Genomic DNA, 20,596 nt, shown 5'->3' on the forward strand with positions numbered 1-20,596 from the left:
TCAACAACGTGCCTGCCATGCAGGTCAAAAAAAATCCCAGTGCCTCAGTCTAATTATTTTTTGCTTTCAAACCCAACCACCTGCTTTTAGGGTTTGTCTTTAAAAAGCAAAAAACAATGCTGATCTGTCCGCAATGACATAGCAGACTGGTCAGGATTAAACAATTTGAACAAAAGTGCTTCTGTCACATCAACACAATCTCTTATGGCAAAAAAATCCTCATTGACCCAGCAAGTAACTTCAGATATGAAGGACACATGGTACATTAATAACAACAACAAGCTATCCTTTCCATTACTTTATACTGCTGATTTAGCACTGTTATGCTTCAAATGGTGCACAATAGTTCTTCCAATAGCACCTCATTTTAGAAATTCCTACTGTAGGTTAAAACAAGAGAAAGCAAGAACAACGTTTTATATTCATAAACCTCACCTTGATTCCACAGTTGTAGGAGCTTTGTAATTGTTCATATGATCTGTGTGCGAGGGCAACACTGAGCTGAGGTAAGCCGCTGGTGATTGACTGTGCATCAAGGTCGTTTTCTGCCCTTGCGAGGAGCTGGGGGAAAACTGTGCAGCTGAGGAAACTGTTTGACGGGTAGGTTCCATGGTTGGTACAAAGGAAGTTGAGGATAAATATTTTGGAGAGTTTATGGACGTTGATGATGGAGAATGTTTCTGCTCACCAAAATTATGAGTTTGATTTGAAGGTGATTTTACCTCAAAGTTAGATGTTCCAGTTCCTTGAGATGACCACTGAGCTGGGTGTGTTGGCTGCGCCTGGATAAAATGTTTTGGACGCTCATAGTTAAACATGCTTGGTGGAGGCACAGAGGAAATTGAAGCACGGTCAGGACCGCTCGCACAGGATACACCTGGTCTGTTCTGGATGCTATTGTTGTGGGAAATATAATTTGGAGAGATGGTTGATTGAGCTTCAGGTGAAAAATCTTGAAACTTCCTTTGGTCGACCGTCTTGGTTGGAGTGGGGTCTGGTGTGGAATCTCTGTTGGAAAGCTGTGTATTCCTAAATATGACAAATAATTAACACTGTTGACACGTCCAGAAAAACATTTAATTAAGATGCAACAGCTGGAAGAGTGTGATAGTCATGCTCTAACTTTGCCCATGCTCGCTTGCTTTGCTGTTATCCCTGCGCCCAAAAACGTGTCAATCTCTTCATTTTTTTACTCTTATTTTTTGCATAGTCTAACATTCATATTTTATGTTGCCAATGAAAGATTCTTACCTTAGCTGGTATCCTCACCCACTATATAGGAAAATTACATTGCTCGCCAGCTTTAGTACCAAGAAAGGTTCTGTGTCTTGGCTGATAGGAACATTAGGTGTATATTCAGAACTTAAGTTGAGTCTCCAAACCGAAGTTATTTCATATTGTATTTTCATATTTCTAATCAAAATATGCTGCCATCATTATCATATATTGGATGTGTGCCGTAGATTGTGTACAGATTAAATATGCTCCTTGCAATAACTTATCTTGAAAGTCTACAAGCAGCAAAGGGTAAGACAGTTCATGGTCTGCCCTTCGAGATGGACCAAAAAGCAAAGAAAATCTAATGTATGTCTAAAATCTAGCTTTATGCGCATTATAAAGTAAAGGAAACAGTCACTTGACTTTTGTGTATCTGGTATGATATGTTTTGTTTATGATATCAACGGAGTTGTGACATTTCTTTTTCTGCATGAATATAGGCAACAGAGTTATCAAAGCTTTCCAGACAACTCCAGGGTAAGGGTAACTTTGTAAAGTGGCAAACCTGTGCCTGCATATCTTATTGTCAAATGCCTTTAGTTTTTATATTATGTGTTGATACCTTATAGAATATAAAATTGTCTGCAACCAAAATAGCTTTCGTGTTCATAATGTACATATTTTTTACTTTAACTAATGTTCTCTTCTTCTGGGGTTATCTATTTCAAACTGCCAGAAACAATTTCTACGACCTTTCATTTGTTGTGATCAGCTAATGACCCAGCTACGTGAGTGAGTAAAGGAACTGTTACTTCGACACCATTCTCATTTCTATGGAATGTATTATGCGATAAAATACATCTTAGTGCGTGATGAAGTTAGGCCATGCAACGGTGTGGAAGACAGCTCTGGCACTAACAGAAAAATGTTTCTTAATGCACATGCCATTTCCCTTAAATTGTATCCATGGATCGACTGAACGAAGATTGGTGGATATTTAAGTTCATAGTTATAGCAAAGTACGTACATGGAAAGTAGTGTTCTCTCGTTCATACTAAACAATTTCAAGGCTTAAAGCACCCAAATACAAATCTAGCAGCACGTGCAAACGATTGACAAACACATCCACCACCCACTGCTCCCTTTGGAGGAAATCAAGACCCTGCACCTGTCCTGATGCTGTTGGCTTGCATCTTAATTGTAATGTGCTAATTTCTATGTTTAGGTGTGAAATCTATCTAGCTGGAGGGGGCAGCTGAAGTTTCAGTCAAACATACAACCTTAAAGTTACATTTGAGCATGTAACTTCTATTTGAATTAAAAGTAGCCGAAACAAGCTTGTAAAAATCGACACTTAACTAAAAAAAAAAAAATACAACATGCTAGTAAATATATAATTACTTTTTCTTTTTTGTTCTAAAAATAAATCCTATAGCAAGTAGTATACATGACATTAATTTACTCTTAACAGATAAACTTCATTAGCACAGTAAGATGCATTGAAAGATAGACAGACGCCTCATTATTATTATACAGCTCGATTTTGGTTCAATTATACTTGAAACAAGCTCCTTACCTATGCCCGGCGTCACCTGCTGCTTCCCTGACAAGCGCAGGGCATCGTTGCAATTCAGTTTCATGTCCTAATCCCAGAGACCTTTATCAGCTGCCATGGAATGGCATTTGCCACGCAACTCCGCCCTCTCTCAAAAAAGGGACATCAAAATAAGAGTCCCAAGTACGAAAACTTTACAGCTGCAAGCTGCAGGGACTGACGGAAGCGGAGCCTGTGCAAGAATGTACGCTGGGATATTTGTAGGACAGTGTTCTATCTGAACTGCATTCAAAGTTGAAGCATGCTCAAACCATTCGTACATCTTGTTTCCGAGCTTACATTGTGTGCTTCATGTCAGGAGAAGCGTGGCCTGAAAGTTGCCATGATGCTTGTGTATTTTTAGCACTAGCAGCGGGCAGTGTACGAAGTTATTAACAGACACCATTCTCATTCCCATACGATGACATTTACATCATATTCAAGATCATTTATCAAACAGTATTTCAGTGTACTTCGATTAAGATATAGATTTTGGCACCATTGAAAAGGTTTTCAGTACAAAACGGCATATTATATATGAATTCCTATTTATGGCATTGCTACGATACATAATATATTGTCCACTGCTATTCATAAGAATGTTTGTTTTAGTAATGTAAACAGAAGTGAGTCCCTCTTGTGTTCAGTGTTTTAATAATATAATCAGCACTCTCATGACCATACTCCACTCACTTTACTATCCACACACTGGACCTTGTTAAATGAAAATATTTCTCTTTTATTACATTATAAAACGTGTATTAATTAAAAGAATCTCCTAAAATAACATATGTATATATATATAGCTTTTCACTCCTTAAAAACCAAATTATTTCATATAAAACTCTACATTATATTTCATCAGCGTTAAAAGCCCATTTGAGACAATTTATTAAAAAACATAATAATGTCACATTCCAATATGTACACTTTAACTACATAATTTCATCATCGTAGTACACAGAGAAATCATACAATAATTCTAAAGTCGTCGACGCAGCGTTTCGTGGATGAAGTTTGATAGACACTACCTTCTTCAGGACGAGATCATATTTTTGACAACAGAAGTCTCTCTGCATCTGGATGTGATATTTTCTTCTATTTATCTCCCTGTTACCCCTTTCAGGAAGATTGTAATTATTCTGTTCACTTCCTCTCTTGCAATTGTAGGATAGATCACTCTAAAAAATATGTTCTTGTCCTGAAGAAGGTGGTGTCTATCAAACTTCATCCACCAAAACGCTGCATCGACAACTTTAGAATTTGTGTGTGATTTCTCTGTGTACTATGAGGGTGAAATTATGTAGTTAAATTGTACATATTGAATGTGAAATGTATGTGTTTTTTTATGAAATTGACTCAAATGTGCTTTTAACACTGATGAAATATAATGCAGTATTTTATATGAAATAATTAGTTTTTTAGGAAGTGAAAAGCTATATAAATGTTATTTTAGGAGAATATTATAATAAATACACTTTTTATATTATAATAAAAGAGAAGTTTTTTCATATAACAAGGTTCAATGTGTGGATATTAGAGTGGGTGGGGTATGGTCATGAGAGTGCTGATTATATTATTAAAACATTGAACACGATAGGGACTCATTTCTGTTTAGATTGTAATTGACCCTGTCCCTTTTCGGTTATACGCGGGCATCTCTCACACTATTGTGGTGTTTTAGTAATGTACATTTCAATCTGATAAAATAGTCGCACATTGAGGCCTTGGTGCGCAACATGCACTAATGAGGAACAGTTGACAGGAGGAGCCCACATTACAGCTGATGCTGTGTTACATTCTGTACCATCATATTTCGATGTTTGCTTTGTCCATTATGTATTTCAGTGTTCTTCCCCCTCCCCTTTGTTCTTATCCTCACTGGTTCTTCCTGGCTTGTGCTGAGAACGGGGGAACAGATTAATGCTCTAAAGTGGCGATTTGATTGATTTGTTAAGGCTGGAGAACTTGACGTGTGAATAAAGTGGTTCCTTCTTGACTTACTTGAGTTGGAGTCTCATTATTTCCTCGCTTTTCAACTATCTTCTGGAGACGAGGAGGGTGATCCGAATCTGATTTTGCTGTTGTTGGACTGCAAAGATGCGCAACAACGTCTCTCCGTTGGCCGCATCACATGAAGGTTATTTGTTTGGACCACCGATCTCCCTCTTACCAGAACTGCTCCCTGTCACCCTTTGCCTCCATGAGAGCATTACGCTTCTTTGGGATAGATCGCATTTCTTTCCCCACATGTCAGGTACACCTGGGGGAGGAGGCCAGGAAGGATTAACTTTGAGGAAACCAGCAAGGGATACCTTTCGGGTTAAGTCTAGTTTTGGGAGAGCAATATTTTTGATTTGCATATTTTACCAGTCATTTCTGCATTCCAGCCTGGGGGTAGACATTTTGTATGAAGAAGTTTTATGGAGATTCTCAATTGTTAGTCCTGTGTTGAAGTATTCACAAGTGTATTAGGCCATACTGTTGTTTGATGCATACAGAAGTAAACACAATATAAAGTCCTGGACAATTACAGTGACATTAAGTTCGTATTATTGTGGATTTTGTGTGTGAATTTAACCTATGTCATGTATGCAATTGGATCCTCCTTTAAAGTTTTTAATGACAAAAAGAGTGCCTTTCATTCCATGCAAGAGATGGAAGGAGTTTTCCACTTATTTCAAGTCTATTGGTAGTGAAAAATGGCGTCAGAAAAATGGAAAAGCATTTTATTACACTCTCTAGGTTCTGAAGATCAAGATGTTTTTAGAACCCTCCACAAGACTGAGCCATTGATAGGAGAGGACGATCTTGACGAAAGGATGAGGCCACTTTGCGATTGAATGCACGTTTTAAGCATAACGTTTAGAGATATCATTTCTATAACAGGAGGCAAAAGGAGGAGATAAGCTTTGATGATTTTCTAATGGCACTTAGAAGTTTGTCCAACACGTGCAAATTTGGAAATGCTCTCATCAGTGGTATATCCAAAATTGCACATGACCAACTAATGGTCAACACAATCAATAAGCGTATACAGGAAAGGTTGCGGATTTTGGGGGATCTGACATTGGAGGAAGTAGTTATCTGTGCGAAAGCAAATGAGTAATCTATGCATTGGGTGAAGAAGGTAAATGTGTTTTGTATAAGTAAAAAAGAGGATGAAGCATTTTACCTCAACAGTAAAAGAAGTAAAATTGAAGCATCAACAAATTGGCCTAATAAAACTAAATAACTAGTTACAAGTATGGTGACCCATCACATCTAGCATCTTCAAAGAGTTTTCCTGCTGTAAACAAGTAATGTAATATTTGCGGAAAAAGTTAATTTTACAAAAGTGTGCCATAAAGCAAAGAAACAAAACAAGTCACAAATCTCTCAAGTGATAGAGGACGCATTGAGCGATGCAGGTGATTTAACCGTCGTGGAATCTCTGACTAAAAATATGGTACTTGTGGTAAGAGGAGATGGTGAGGAAGGTACCAAGGATTGTGTCAAACCAGTGATGTGTTCAGTGCTGGTACATAATAGACTATTGCTATAAATGACTGATTCTGGTTCTCCTTTCACCATCATCACAAAATCCTACGTTGAAGCACACCTTGGAAATAAAGTGAAACATCTCTCGCCACCAGACATAAAAGCAGTAACTTTTGATGGGCGACATATCCAATTTCTAGGATATTTCAGAACATGCTCCAAATTCAAGGGGAGAACATCATATTTGTAGATATATGTTGCACAGAAAGGTGCCAAAGTTTCAGGTTGGAAAGATCAGAAAAGACTTAAAATCAAGGTAAGTGATATGAAGGAGCAAATCATGTCAATCTTTCCTAAAGTTTTCTCTAAAATAGTAGGAAACGACAAGGGTTCGTACATGAGATTAAGTTAAAAACTGATGCTGATCCAATGAGACAAAAGGTGAGAAATATACCATTTCTTGTGAGAAGTGAGGTACAGAACCTTTTTGATCAATTGCTGTGAGACGATGTCATCAGGGAGACTGAATGATCAAAGTGGATTTCACCTATTGATCTAGCTAAAAAGGGAGATAGAAGCCTCAGACCTTGTGTGGATTTGAGGACTCTCAAAGATAACATCTTCATGGACAGACATCCTTTGACGAAAATCAATGATCAGTTGGCATTTTTACACGGTTCTTCTGTTTTTTTCTCACTTGACCTCGGAAATGCGCCCCACCAAGTGGAATTGACACAGGCTTCCAAGTCCTTAACAGCCTTTGTCATACCGTTTGACACTATTCCAGTTTTAAAGGATGTCTTTTGGACTGGTTGAGCTTCTCCGGTATGCCAGAGAATGATGTTCCACATTTTTAGATACATGGAAGAACATGTAAGATGTTTTGAAGACGATATGTTGCTATTCTCCAACGGTGGGGAGGAACATGGTGAGATCCAGATGGAAGTGTGTAGGAGACTGTCCAATAAAGATTTGGTGTTAAGTTTGGAAAAATGTAAACTGTTTGAATCACAAGTCAACTATTTGGGTCATACCATATCTTACAAAGGAGTATTCCCTAAGGAAAGTCTGGTTTACGTCATTAAGAATGCTCCTGCAACTTATGACAGGGACAAACTCATGACAGTTATAGGGTTGTGTGAGTACTAAGAAAGGTTTGTTCATAACTTCGCAAAACACATGGAACTACTGAGAAGTATGTTTTGGAAAGGATGTGAATTTGAGGGGGGTCCAGAGCAACAGCATGTCCTTCACTTTGTCATGACCCGTATTATCAATGCTCTTGCCGTACAACCTTTTTTTCCCATTGGGAGCAGGTGGGTAATTTCTGTAGATGCTAGCGCCTATGGGCTTGGGGCTGTGTTATTACAGAGATCAGGAAGTTCAAAGTGGGTAGTGGCCTACGTATCCAGAGTTTTAAATCAATCTGAATGCAAATACTCTGTCATTGAATGGGAACTATTAGATTGTGTTTGGGCTACTAGTCATTTTCAATAATTTGTTTGGGGTAACAGTTTTACGATCCAGTGTGCCCATAAGGCACTGATTTTCATTTTGTCTCCAGGCAGTGGGAGGAATTGAACACCTTGCATTATGAAATTGAGTTCTAAACTTCAAGAATATAATTTCAACACAATATGTGTGTCAGGTCGGCAGAACCGAACAGCAGATTGTCTAGATTACTGTGTCATAAAGAAGGTGAGGATGATAAGGCAAATGAGGATTCTTATGTAGTAGCAAATTTGTGTGCGTGGTCAATGGAATGGAGATGGATGAGAGTAAATGGATAACGGAGTATGAAAATGATAGCAAATTAAAGCTGGGTAAAAAATACTCAAGAGAAGGGTGGCCTTTGAGTAAGCATTTAGAAGGCTCACTTCACTCAAGTAGCATCTGAGTTGTCTGTGAATGGAGAGCTTTTGTTTCGCAGCGACATGTGTGTGCCACCTAAAGGATTCCAAAGCTGTTTGCTGGAGATGTGCCATAAACTATACATGGTGTAATGTAGTTCCTATATCCCTGATAGGCTCTGCACATTGGAATAGTATACACTATAGTTTTGAAACAGGACTGAGGTCAGTATGTCTCTATGGAGTACATTAAACTTAATTACTTGTGTGTGCCAGCTAACGCAGAGGTCACTAGAAACTTCTTGATTAAACAAGAAGGGATTAGTTTCTGACAATCGCATAAACATGGCAACTTTGTTTCCCTTAGAATCGGAACAATCTCAGAATTGTGGAAACAATAGATAACAGTTTCACTCAGTCAATCGTGCATGCTTCGTTTCTACAGAGTTTACACATAAATAGGGAGATGGGCGTTTCAATAAAAAGGGTTTATTGACAGTCTTATTTCTCATGCAATAGATATGAACTGCTACAATCGTAAGACAGAATGCGAAGTATAATACGTTCAGCGGTTGCAGTAAGATAAAATAATACGTATCCCTCTTAGCAACAGATTTAGTGTCCTTGACATGGTGGACTGACTAACCTCAATTCATATCTGTCCTCTGACCCGGTCTTACCAGCTGTGTGACATCACCCTGGGTATGGGGGCTGAGGTATCGAAACGTCAGCTAGAGCGAAGTCATGTGTTGGGGCCTGAAGATAGAAGTAGAGATATGATAGTTGGTATCTTTGAGGAGGTGGGGAAATCCTTAGTTGATGCCAAATATATTAATCCTACAACTAGTGAGGAGGGATTATTGCCCCAAATGCCAGTGACTACTGATAATAATTTTGGGTCCCCTGAAGTCATAAATAGAAGATAATTGGAGGTGACTTCTGAGAGTCGGATCGAAGCAAGATCAAATGGCCCCAAGATTCTGTCATGGAATATCGCGGGATTAATGGCTATATTAGAGTTGCCTGATTGGGGTGATTTCATAGACTCCCATGAGATTTGTCTATTTCAAGAAACCTGGGCCTTAAAATCTTTATTTAGGGTAGGTTTCGCAGCGTATAGTGAAGCGGCAGTGAAGGGTCCTAGGGGTAGACCATCGGGGGGTCTATGTATTTGGGTGGGTATTCATTTAGGGTGCACGGTGAAGAGAATTGAAATCCACTCACCAGATATTTTATGCATTCTTCTCACTCATAGAGATCTCCCTAGGCTTTCCATTATTAATGTCTATTCCCGGCCAGTCAAGTATGGGGATATATCTACAACATTGGATTGCCTGGCGGCCCTCCTTACCTCACTCTCAGGGGAAGTGTACCCCATAATAGGCGGGGACTTCAACTGCTACTTTGAACCCCTTAGTGGGTTGTCATCATCTATCACCAGCGATGAGGATTCAATATGGTCAATCCCCGCATCTAAAGCCTACCCGATAAAGGGGTGGACCCCCTTGGTCCTGCAATTGACCTCTCTTACCCTCACGCATATGCTGAGGGCTTGCAATGGCCGGTTTACGGATAACAGTCCTGGGCATCATACTTTTGACAAATTTGGCCAGGCTACTATAATAGACTACATCTTAATAAACACTGAAATCTGACACAAAGTTGAAAAGTTTTGTGTCCATCCCCGGGAAGAAAGCGACCATAACCCTTTGGTCGTAACATTAGAAGCCCAGTTGGTAGAAATAGGGCAAGTACTGGATCCCCACCAACAAGAGAACTTAGTAGTGGTTGACGGAGGGCGAAGAATCCGCTGGGGTACAATAATTCAATCACCGGATACGATGGCAGATATGTGTACATGCATTATCCCTCTCCTGGAAAAGGCAAGCCTTTTATCAGGTAATGTGTCAGTGGAGAAGAAACTATAGAGCTTGGAAATATCCACCAAGATTTGGTTGTAATCCTGGCGGACTTTTTTTTATAGTTGTAAATCTGCTAAGAGTAACTGTTCCAGAGAAAAAGAGAGCATTGCTGTTAAGCCTCAAGAAGGGGGACAGCCTAAACATAAGGGAAAGTAGGCTTTTTAAAAAAAAACTATTTTACAAGCAAAATCCGAATGGGAAATGGAAAGATGGCAGGCAATTAAGAATGCCTTGGACCATAAAGACACAAGAGGTTTCTGGAATTTAGTCCATACCGGAAGAATTGTGGGAAGGACTACCATTGAGCATAATATTGGCGAGGACGCCTGGCGTCTTTATTTTAAGGATCTGTATTCAAGCCCACACAATGCCCCCAGTACGAGCGGGATTTTGGTCCATTGTCAAACTTTGGACTTTTCTGGGGACACACCGCCCTGTACATTGGGTGAGGTGTAAGCTGCCATTGCTAAGGTCTTACCAAACAAAGCTCCCGGGTTAGATAGAATCCCCAAGGATTTGTATAGAAATGAACAGGTAGTGTGGGCCCCATACCTCCAATTATTATTTAATGCAATCCTTCAAGGTTTTCCACTCCCCCCCCCCCATGTGGGCAGGGGCAGATATCATCCCAATTTATAAAAAGGGGTCCCCCGTTGAACAAGTAAATTATAGGCCAATCAGCCTTATTGATGTGACCCAAAATAAATTCTCCAGGGTATTACTGGGCAGACTCCAAGAATGGATGGAGGACCTATATATTCTAACCCACTTGCAAGCAGGCTTTAGAAGTAAAACAACAGCCATAGATCAGTTATTTAGGCTTCAATTGATCTACTGGAAGCACATAGTCTTGGAGGGTGGGAGCCTGTGCCTAACATTCGTAGATCTTAAAGCGTTTGATATGGTGGATCGAGACCAGTTGTGGGGCATTATGCTGGATATGGGGTCTCCACCATATCTATGCCACCAACTTAGACGTCTTCATGAGGGAACATTTGTGAGAGTGAGGTTCGGCAGGAATGGGAAACTTATGGCACCCTTTCCCGTTGAAAAGGGGGTGAGGCAGGGCTGGGTGCTTGCGCCAACTCTCTTCTCGCTCTTTCTTAATGGGTTAATTGAAGACCTTCTTGCCGTTAAGGATATCAACCCCCCAAAACTAGCTAACCGCAAATTCCCAACATTAATGTTTGCGGATGACACCCTGCTCCTCTCGAAATCATCTATGGGGATGCAGCGTGTACTAGAGGAATTTAGTCAGTTTTGCAAGAGGAGGAACTAAGTGGTTAACATCAAAAAGACAAAATATATGGTCTTCAATGCCAAATCTATAAATTGCCCACATCCTAGAATGGATGACAGACCACTGGATAGGGTCCCCATGTTTGATTAGTTAGGTCTTACCTTAAACGATAAAATGGGGTGGGTACCGCAAATCAATAAATGCTAACTTAAAGCTAAATCAGGCTATCGGGGGGATCCTAAAACTCCATAAAACCTGTGCCCTAAAGGTTATAAGCCCGCCAGTTGAAATTTACAAAGTTCAAGCTAGGGGAGCTACCTTTAATGGGGCAGAATTGCGGGGGCACAGTGTAGCGAATGCCCTTACAATAACAGAAAATAATTTAATCAGACAGATTTTAAGCCTGCCCAAAAATACACCCCTAGTACCACTAAGGATGGATGTGGATATTCCCCCGATCGCGGACCTGATCTCTTTGCGCGCACTGCTGTTTTGGCGACGGCTGTGGAGCACGCCAGAGTTGGGCCACTACAGGGAGGAATTTAAAGTGGTACTGTCTACTTTTGGGGCCGGGAGAATCCCTTGGTTGTCCTTTATTAGGGACTCAATTCGAGCGATGGGGAGGGAGGACTCATGGCCTACATCTGAGGAGACAAGCTTAGCGATTTCTAAAAACTCTCTAGCTGGTGCTCTGAAGGAACACAAGCTGACACGTATCCTACAGATGGCTAATCCTTCCAGTTTAACCTATAGGCTTCTGGATATTAAGTATCAATATAAATTTGAGCGGGTGCTAGATTCTATACAACCACCATTAGCAAAAAAGTTGTTCTTGCAATTTAGATATGGGAAGCTCCCACTTTATGCCTTAACTAATAAGTGGGCGGGTGCTACTTGTAATCCTTGCCCCGGTTGCCTAGTGGAGGAAGAAACCGTGATTCATGTGGTGTTCTTCTGCTTGGCCTATAAGAGATCTAGATTTAAGTGGGTGATTCAACTTTGCAGAAACCTGGGTATTAGAAATTATATAGAATTTTTCAGGATTCTAAAAACAGATACAACGCGGTTTTTGTCGTCCCTATTTCTAAATTTGTATTTGCAATGTGGTGCAAACGGAGGCATTTTCTTAAAAACTGATACGAGAATCTATAACACCTGCTACCGTTGCCATCTGCTGTGATTACGGACGTTGTATAATTCTAGGTTTATAACTGTAGGTACCTGTTGATTAACTAATGCGAAATATAGTAATACCTGCGTAAATGGCTGCTAGTTGATGATGGGCTTTAGATACATTATTGATATGATTTTTTTTATTGGTTTTAATCATCATATGTTAAATTATAGTTTTAATGTAGATTTTACTTAATCAAATTTCCCATAGTGACGATTTTTACTGGCCAGCTTCCCTAAATGTGCTTTTATAATCCTTTGTGTACCATCTACTTTAACACATGATGATTGTTTACCTTTGTCATTTGAATTTTATGTGGTTGTAAATGTGTATCTGCTTTTATGGCTGTAATAGCCGAAATAAAGTTTCAATAAATGAATGAATGAAAATAATACTGTAATAGCATGGATTGTAGCTATGACATATATTCATAAAAATATATACATAAATAATACAGGCTAAAATACTCGTCTGGTGCTTCTAAAACAATCCTACCCCAGTGTACCTAACCTAAGTGTAGTGCGAGGGAAGAAGTAGGTGCTGTTTAGCTATAGTCTAGTTTAGCCAAGAGTTGCCAAAAGTTTCTCTAGGTTCTAGTCAGCTCCATACCTTAGAATGAGTGAGGTTGGAATCTCTTTCCGGGTCTTGATCTCAAACACCCCGCAAGGGGAGTCAGAAACACTGGAGCCGGATTCTCTGTGAGGAGGGTGACAGCGTCTCATCAGTGCGTCACTTGGGGACTCGACTTCCTTCCGAACTCGCCATGGCGAGTGGCGTCGCGCAAGTAGGGAGCTGAACTGTACCTTGGTTTGCCATGGCAAGTGAAGGTATATTTATACCTTGAAGGTGTTTAGGAATGCCAGTATTGACGTAAAAGTGGGGCATAAGAACGTCATGAATGAACCCCTAAGGAATAGATGTTCATGCATAATAAATGAGTTCATGGAGAAATCAATATCTAAGCAAGGGGAAGTCCTAAAGGCTTAAGAGTCTGGTTTTCCAAGAACTCGTTGTGACGTGGATAGACGGATGTAGTTGATCATGCCTGTATTTGGTTAGCACGAGCAATGCCTAAATAAGGGCAATGTGAATTGTACCTATATGAGGGCATGAAGCGGGAAATCTATATACGGTAACTAAATCGACACACAACACCCACTCCACTTTCGTATGAACGACATTACTAAATCCTAAACATGTTGAACATATCTAAAATATAGTTTTGCATGATTTGCTAAAACATGTCCCATAACATATGTTTAAAAAAATGCATTTAAAAGTGTTGCTGTACACATTAAAGCAATGGTCATTCTGAGCTTATGTAGACGTTTGAATGCTACATGAATAAATCTTAAACATATATACATGATGAAATGGCTTGTGAATAAGGAAGAAAAAGGGCCGAAACCATTTCATTTAAGACTACATAATCATTTTGTTGTGGACAAGGTCATATATTGTCTCTGGAAGTATTCAAAGAATTCTTGTTCTCTTTGAATAGTTCTACGATAAGCAGATTACTTGTGACAAAAAATGAAAAATAAAAATTTTGAAACAAAAATCCATCTTAGGAAAAAGTTCCAAAGTTAGACCCTTGTTTTTAAATAATGAAGATCAAATTCAAAGTCTCTCAGAACACTGCGTGCCAAAATCAAAAGTCAGTGTTAGGGCTTGAAGAAAACATAAAGGGCCAGATGTAGGAACCCTAATACCGGTCGGTAATGGCCGAAATTACCGAATTTCGGCCGTTACCGACCGGTATTAAGCATTTGGGATGTAGGTGGCTACATTTCAGATTCGGTAATTTACTGAATCGGTATTTAAGAATTCGGTAATTTACCGAATTATTAAATACCAATTCGGTAAATTACCAAATCTGAAATGTAGGAAGCACTCAAGTGAGTGCTTTTCACCTGTAAGGATTCGTTATTTACCACCAACTATTAGTTGGTGGTAAATAACGAATACCTTTGAAAATGCAAATCTGTGCATTTTCAACTGTGCCATGTGGCTGACACACATGCCCTTAGGGCATGTATGTGTGCCACATCTGCACATACTGGGTGTGAGTGTTTGATTGGTTCAGATGCTCCGTCCATCACCACCCCCTTTTGTACCGCTTTGTTTGCCATAAGTTGGCAGGGTATGCTCAGACGTGAGTCTCTTGCTCACTTTGCCACTGGATTCAAGCAAGCCTGGCTGAAGACGGCTGAAATGCCAGAAACTGGTCCTAGGAAGCTAGTTTCCGGTCCAGGGAAGGCATGGCTTGGCAGTTCAGGCTGGACTGTTCCCATGAGGCACAGGGTCAGACTGATTTGCATATGGCCATGTCTGAACTGGGGTGGTAGAGTGGGCTAAAGAATGGTGATTGATTAAACCCAGATATGTTGACTGGGTGTGAGTGTTTGATTGGTTCAGATGCTCCGTCCATTACCACCCCTTTTTGTACCACATCTTCACACAAGCACGATTCAGGGGTGCAACAGGGTGTCAAAGTGACACCCTGGCACCCTTGAATGTTTCTCCCATTTTTTTGCCATTCATTCCTATGGGCCTCCAGGTCCATAGGAATGAATGGCAATTACCGATTCGGTAATTTTTACCGAAAATGTATCTACATTCCATTTACCTATTCTTAAATACCGAATCGGTAAAATTCGGTATTTAAGAATAGGTAAATTGGGATTACCTACATCTGGCCCGAAATCTTCTATGTCTGTAGACAAAAAGTTGTCTACCATTGTAGGTGAAAGTTGGATTACCTTGTTTAGAAGGCTAACTGCACATAGATGTGAAGCATCGCCTTCAGCATTGGTCGCATCAGCAATGTTCGTGTCGAATGTTACCTGGGTGCCTGTTGTTTCCTCTTGTACCTCAGAAGTAGCATTTTGCGTCTGTAGATCTCAATGAATGTCGTCATCAGGATTGGTAGCCGCTGGGGACAACACAGAGCATGGGCCGTTACCGGGTCCAGCAGGGTATCAATATCCATAGGCATGACTGATGGGAGTGTTAGACAGATGTCTAGCACGCAGTCTTCACCGCAAAGCAGGCAGCGTAGAACAGGTAAGATGCAATCTTGACAGATTGGTCTGAATGACAGAAACCATGTGGTATTTAATTCTCGTAGACGATGTAAACCTAAAATTTGGACGATGCACTCACGACACTTCATCTCCAATAGAGTTCTCTCTATGGTGCTTGGAGTGACGTTGGTGATTTGGCTTGCCATATCGTAGCAGTAGGAGCAAAAATAGGATCCCTGCAACGAGTCCAAAAAGTAGTGGCAGTCCGCCAAACACAGAGTGCACGAAGTTGGGAAGTATTCAGAGGACTGCTTGAAAAGGTGCTAAGAGTCCTGAACACACGGTCTTAAATACATGTAAAATACCGCTTGTATCAGACATGTTTAAGATACGTTCCAACACTTCTGAGAAATGTATAGGGCAGTTTGTATTCAAAAGGGCATGTATATCGGCAGAAGTCCTTGTGACTTGTAGATCATAGGTTTCAGTGGCTGAGGTCAGTGGCACAGTGAGTTGAATGGCTTTCACTCTGCTTAAAGTATCAATTTGTATAGGAGAGATGTTCAGTGAAGGCCATAAAGGCGACTCCATGGCTGTCCTGGTTTGTGGAAACAATACTTGCATACAGCAAGTGACCCTGGATGAAACAGTCACTAGATATGGGATACCTGGCAACATGCCAAAGCAGCTGTGATCATTCAACATGAGGTAACTTCCATTAGTAAGTAGTCCAAAAATTCGATTAATCACTGCAGCTGGTGAGGCTTGCAGGTGACAGGATAAGTTTGTAGTGGAACTATCGCAGGCCCAGTGTAAGTTAATACCCTGACAAAGGAGGGAACCGCTTAGTGCGTTTTCACAGTTAGAACCGCTAAGAAACACTTCACACCCCCCACTCCAACATCTGTGTGTGTATGGTAAATCCCAGGATGTCTTGATGTATTCTTCACCCAACCTTTCATATTTGCCTGCTGGTATATGTTTTAGGCAATACTGAAAATAGAAAATTGTAACAGGCAGAGTAATTTTACCATGTATGATCCACTCAGTGGCTGGTTTGTCTGCTACTGTGAAGGGTCATTTTTCCAGTTTTTCAATGCTCAGCACCGTATAGTCTACTCCCCTTTGTGCCAGTTTGATCTGTTTATCAGTGAGATTGAATTCTGAAACCAGTGACGTAGTGTTGATTAAACACCAAGGCACATAGCCTGCACGCACGTTTTGTAGCGTCCAGCCTAATAGCATGATAGAACGTAATGGAGACTGACCATGTTGCAACATGACCAAGTCTTGTTCCATGATGTCTATGGCAGAAGACACAATGCTGTCCAATGAATATATCCTGGACGACAGAGTGGTTAACCCATTGTCTACTACAGAGAGAGATTTCTCTAAACGAATACGATCAATTTCTCATATTCGTTCTGCAGTCTCGACTTGGGTAATCTTCCATATTTCGTTATAAGCAGCATAGATACCGGCATATATGAAACGTTTTTGACGCAGTTTTCTTAGTCCTAGCAAGAATTCCCTAAGGTCTGCACCATCTTTAAGTATAGATACGTGTTGTTTTACATCCTCAAGTGTAGATTTCTGTAGCCAATCAAGGCACAGTTTGCCTACACTGTATGTTGTTACCACCCCAGGATGCTGTCTTTGAACATATCTTTGGCCTGGCCTATTGATAGTGAATCCCTGTGTTTTGTTCAGGAATCGATTTTGACAGTTGTTTGTGTCTGTAGGCCAGAGCAACCATGTTTTCCATTCTGGATCTGATCTGTTGTGATGCAAAATATTATGTACGTCGACCTACCCCCGTTCAGTGCTATTACTTGCAGGTATAGGTATGGTCGGTGTGTTAATGTCTTTGATCTTGGCTAACCCAAGGCAAGACGTTTGTTGGACAGTGTCATTCAAAAACATAATTTGCTCAGGTATGAGACAGGCTCTAAACAAAGCTTCTACCCCCTGCACTTGCCAATCTTTTGTACCCCAGACAGTTCTTGTCTCAATGTTGTCTTTACAAAAGTCAAAACCTGTCTAGACAGTTGGGCAATAAAGGCAACAGAATACATCTGTTTCGTATTAGTTAGCATATTTTTTGTTCCTGTGTTGTTCACATTTTAAAAATAAAATGATTCAGCATTGGATAAATTGAACCCTGAAAAATATGGAAATTTCATTGCAAACGTTTTTGAGCTACCCTTTGGAGTTGTAGGACAATGTTCCCATTGGTTATACATATATACATTTCTAGGTATTGCAGATTTGTGCAAGAAATGATGACCATGATGGTTATAACAATACATTTGTTCATAGTCTGATGAACCCTCTAAATATTCATGATTTGTGAATACTGCAGACATTTCTAGATCAGACATCCTGTTATTAACAGTCTTGAAGTCCCAATCATCAGAAAAGGTACTAGAGGTAATAAAGTCACTTAATGAAATCGTTAATAAGTGTGAAATCTTCAAAAGCTTAGATGGGCCAAAAATGTCATATTCAGTTCTGTCCCAAACTATACCATCTGGTATAGGAACAACTGTGATGTTCACTGCTGACAAGTCTCTTTGTTCACGATGGGATGATTTGTGTGGCTGGAGAAGTAAGTTCACTTTTTTACTTGCTGTGTCCATTTGAATATATCTTCCATATATTAGCATACCCAGTGTTTTTACCAGAGCTAACCAAAGTAAAAAGAAGAATATTCTCCAAAAAATCCATAGTTCAAACCATGGTGAAACCAGATAAGTCTTTTTCAGGAAATGAAAAAAGTCTGTCGCTTGTTCTTTGAAAGTTCTTTGTGATGGCGTTGTTTCAGGTTTGCTGGAATCCTCAGAAAACGTATCAAAGTTAATGAAATAGCCAGAGGCAGTTCCATCAATGGTTGGAATTACACCCGGGTTCGTTGAAATTGCTGGAACAACTTGATCACTTGTTACTTCGGTGTAGACAGGTGTATCAGGACGAACTGTTATTTGGGTCTCAAGAGGGACGAGTTCCATAGCTTTATTGCATAGTCCTTCTTTTCTCACTGTAGAATCTTCAAAGGTGATGAGTCTTTCAGTTTGAACCTCTTGGATTTGTAGCTAGCGGAGAGCGTTTGCTACATTGTCGGAGTCCACTTGGCTTACTGCTTAGTATCGGCCACAAAGTGTGGTTTGATCAGGTCGATGGACACAAATCTTTTCTCCTTTTTACCAGCAAGGGGCAGTAGTAGTACTGTTGTTGATCCTTGGATTGCTAGGACAGGTACCGGTTGTCTGCGAACACGTTGCTTTGTTTCAATCTTAGTTCATTTAAGTCCTGTATAACAGCCAAACAATCTTTGATATCAAATTTCTTATTTTCTACCACTGTTCCATGACAATCAAGGTCTGGAACCAACATTCTAGTCCCAAACAGGACCTCATATGGAGTGACACTCCCTAGAGAACTTCTTGGCAAATTGTTTAATGCACGTTGGACCCCATAACGATGTTTGACCCACCCATCACTCGAACCTAATACCCTAGCTGTTATAGACTGCTTTATGTCCCGTTTTTTTCTTTCCACAACAGAATGTCCCTCAGGATGGAATGGAGAAGAATACCGCAATTCAACGCACAAACTGGCCATGGCTTCTTTGTAAGCTCGAGAGCTAAACGCAAGGCCCTGGTCAGAATGTAGTGTGCCTATTGCATATGTGCCGATAAAGACTTGCAAATCTTTTATAACAGTTCAAGCTTCAGCCAAGTGTTAAGGCCACATCCAAAGGAACCTTGAACACGAGTCCACTGCGACCATGATACATTTATAGTTACCATCCCTTTGTAAGGGACCGCAGAGGTCCAGGTACAAACAAGCTAATGGTTTATCTGAAATGAACAGGGGCGTCTGCGCAGGATGTTTCACAGTAGAGACTTTCATCTTTTGGCATATTTCACAGTCAGTCCAGGACGTAGGTTCTGGTCTGTTTCCTAATGCCGGGCCACCAGTATCGTTATTTAATAACAACACTGTGACGGAAACACCTGCATGAGCAGAGGCGAGCCCTTCATGTGCTGCTAGGATTAGTCCTAATCTATGTTCCATGTTTGGAATTACCCTATCCCCCACACCAGGGATTCGAGCAAATGGAACGTTGTTCGCATCAGTTATATACGAGTGGAAATGTTTTAGGTAATACTGCACCGCTGCTTTTGCTTTAAGCATTGACAGCCAGTATTATTTCACTGTCTATTTTCTTTTTTGAACGAGTGAATGCAGCTAAGGAAGCCGTTTGCCCAGCCCACTTCGCGGCTTCATCAGTCAACGAATTCCCTTCAACGTGAACGCCATCACGTTGATGACTCAGCGTGTGTATCACGAGTGTGTTTTGCAGTCCATTTTGCAACTGAACTACTTTTTCCCAAAGCGTATTGTGCTTGATTGTGCCACCTTTTGCATCTTTGAAACCATTTTGAAGCCAATTCTGTAAATATTCATTGTAAGATTGAACACAGTGTAAGGAATCACACACTATGAGTGTGGGGAATTCGCTATCCGTATTTTCAAGTGCCATTATGAATGCTTGTAGTTCAGCTCGCTGAGCTGGTCAATCTCCTAGAGATTGTGTTTTCGTGACCATAGGTCTGAATTTGCCATCGCTCATACGACCTTTAACGATCGCGCATGCTGCATTATAAGCTTGTTTACCCCCAGTAGCGGGTTGTGCAGATCCGTCAGTATAAATTATACATTCATACTGATCTAGAGCTAGAATTTCACTAGGCAGAGGACATTTGTGTTCGTATTGCAGGAATGCTTGTGTTTTCAAATAAGGATCAAAAACATATTCAACATCAGTTGCAGCAAGAGAATTAACCCATTGTATCCATCTTGGATGCAAAGCTTTTGCATTCGGAATGCTAGCTTTTGTAATTGCCTCTAAGCCTGGTACCGGAGTTACGACCATAATGTGTTTCCCCTGTGCTAGGGCTCTTTCTTTTGCTACAGCGCTTTGAACTGCTGTCAGAATTTTTTCTGTCGATGTTAATTTCATTTCTGCTTGCGTGTTCAAATGTGATTTGTATGCAATTGGTACTTTTTCACCTTCATTAAAAGTTAA

At 40.4% G+C, this 20,596-nt stretch overlaps 1 protein-coding gene across 2 annotated transcripts in view; it reads right to left on the minus strand.

The window, feature by feature from the left end:
- MYOT (myotilin) overlaps positions 1 to 20,596 on the minus strand; it is a 673,370-nt gene that overhangs the window by 299,342 nt on the left and 353,432 nt on the right. For both annotated transcript variants that reach the window (XM_078653296.1, XM_078653297.1), the window contains exon 9: positions 436 to 1,029. In XM_078653296.1, coding sequence (XP_078509422.1) covers positions 436 to 1,029 — 594 coding nt within the window. The remainder of the gene's footprint in view (positions 1 to 435; positions 1,030 to 20,596) is intronic.

This window comes from Lissotriton helveticus, chromosome 7, assembly GCF_964261635.1.
Source record: "Lissotriton helveticus chromosome 7, aLisHel1.1, whole genome shotgun sequence".
Classification (NCBI taxonomy): domain Eukaryota; kingdom Metazoa; phylum Chordata; class Amphibia; order Caudata; family Salamandridae; genus Lissotriton; species Lissotriton helveticus.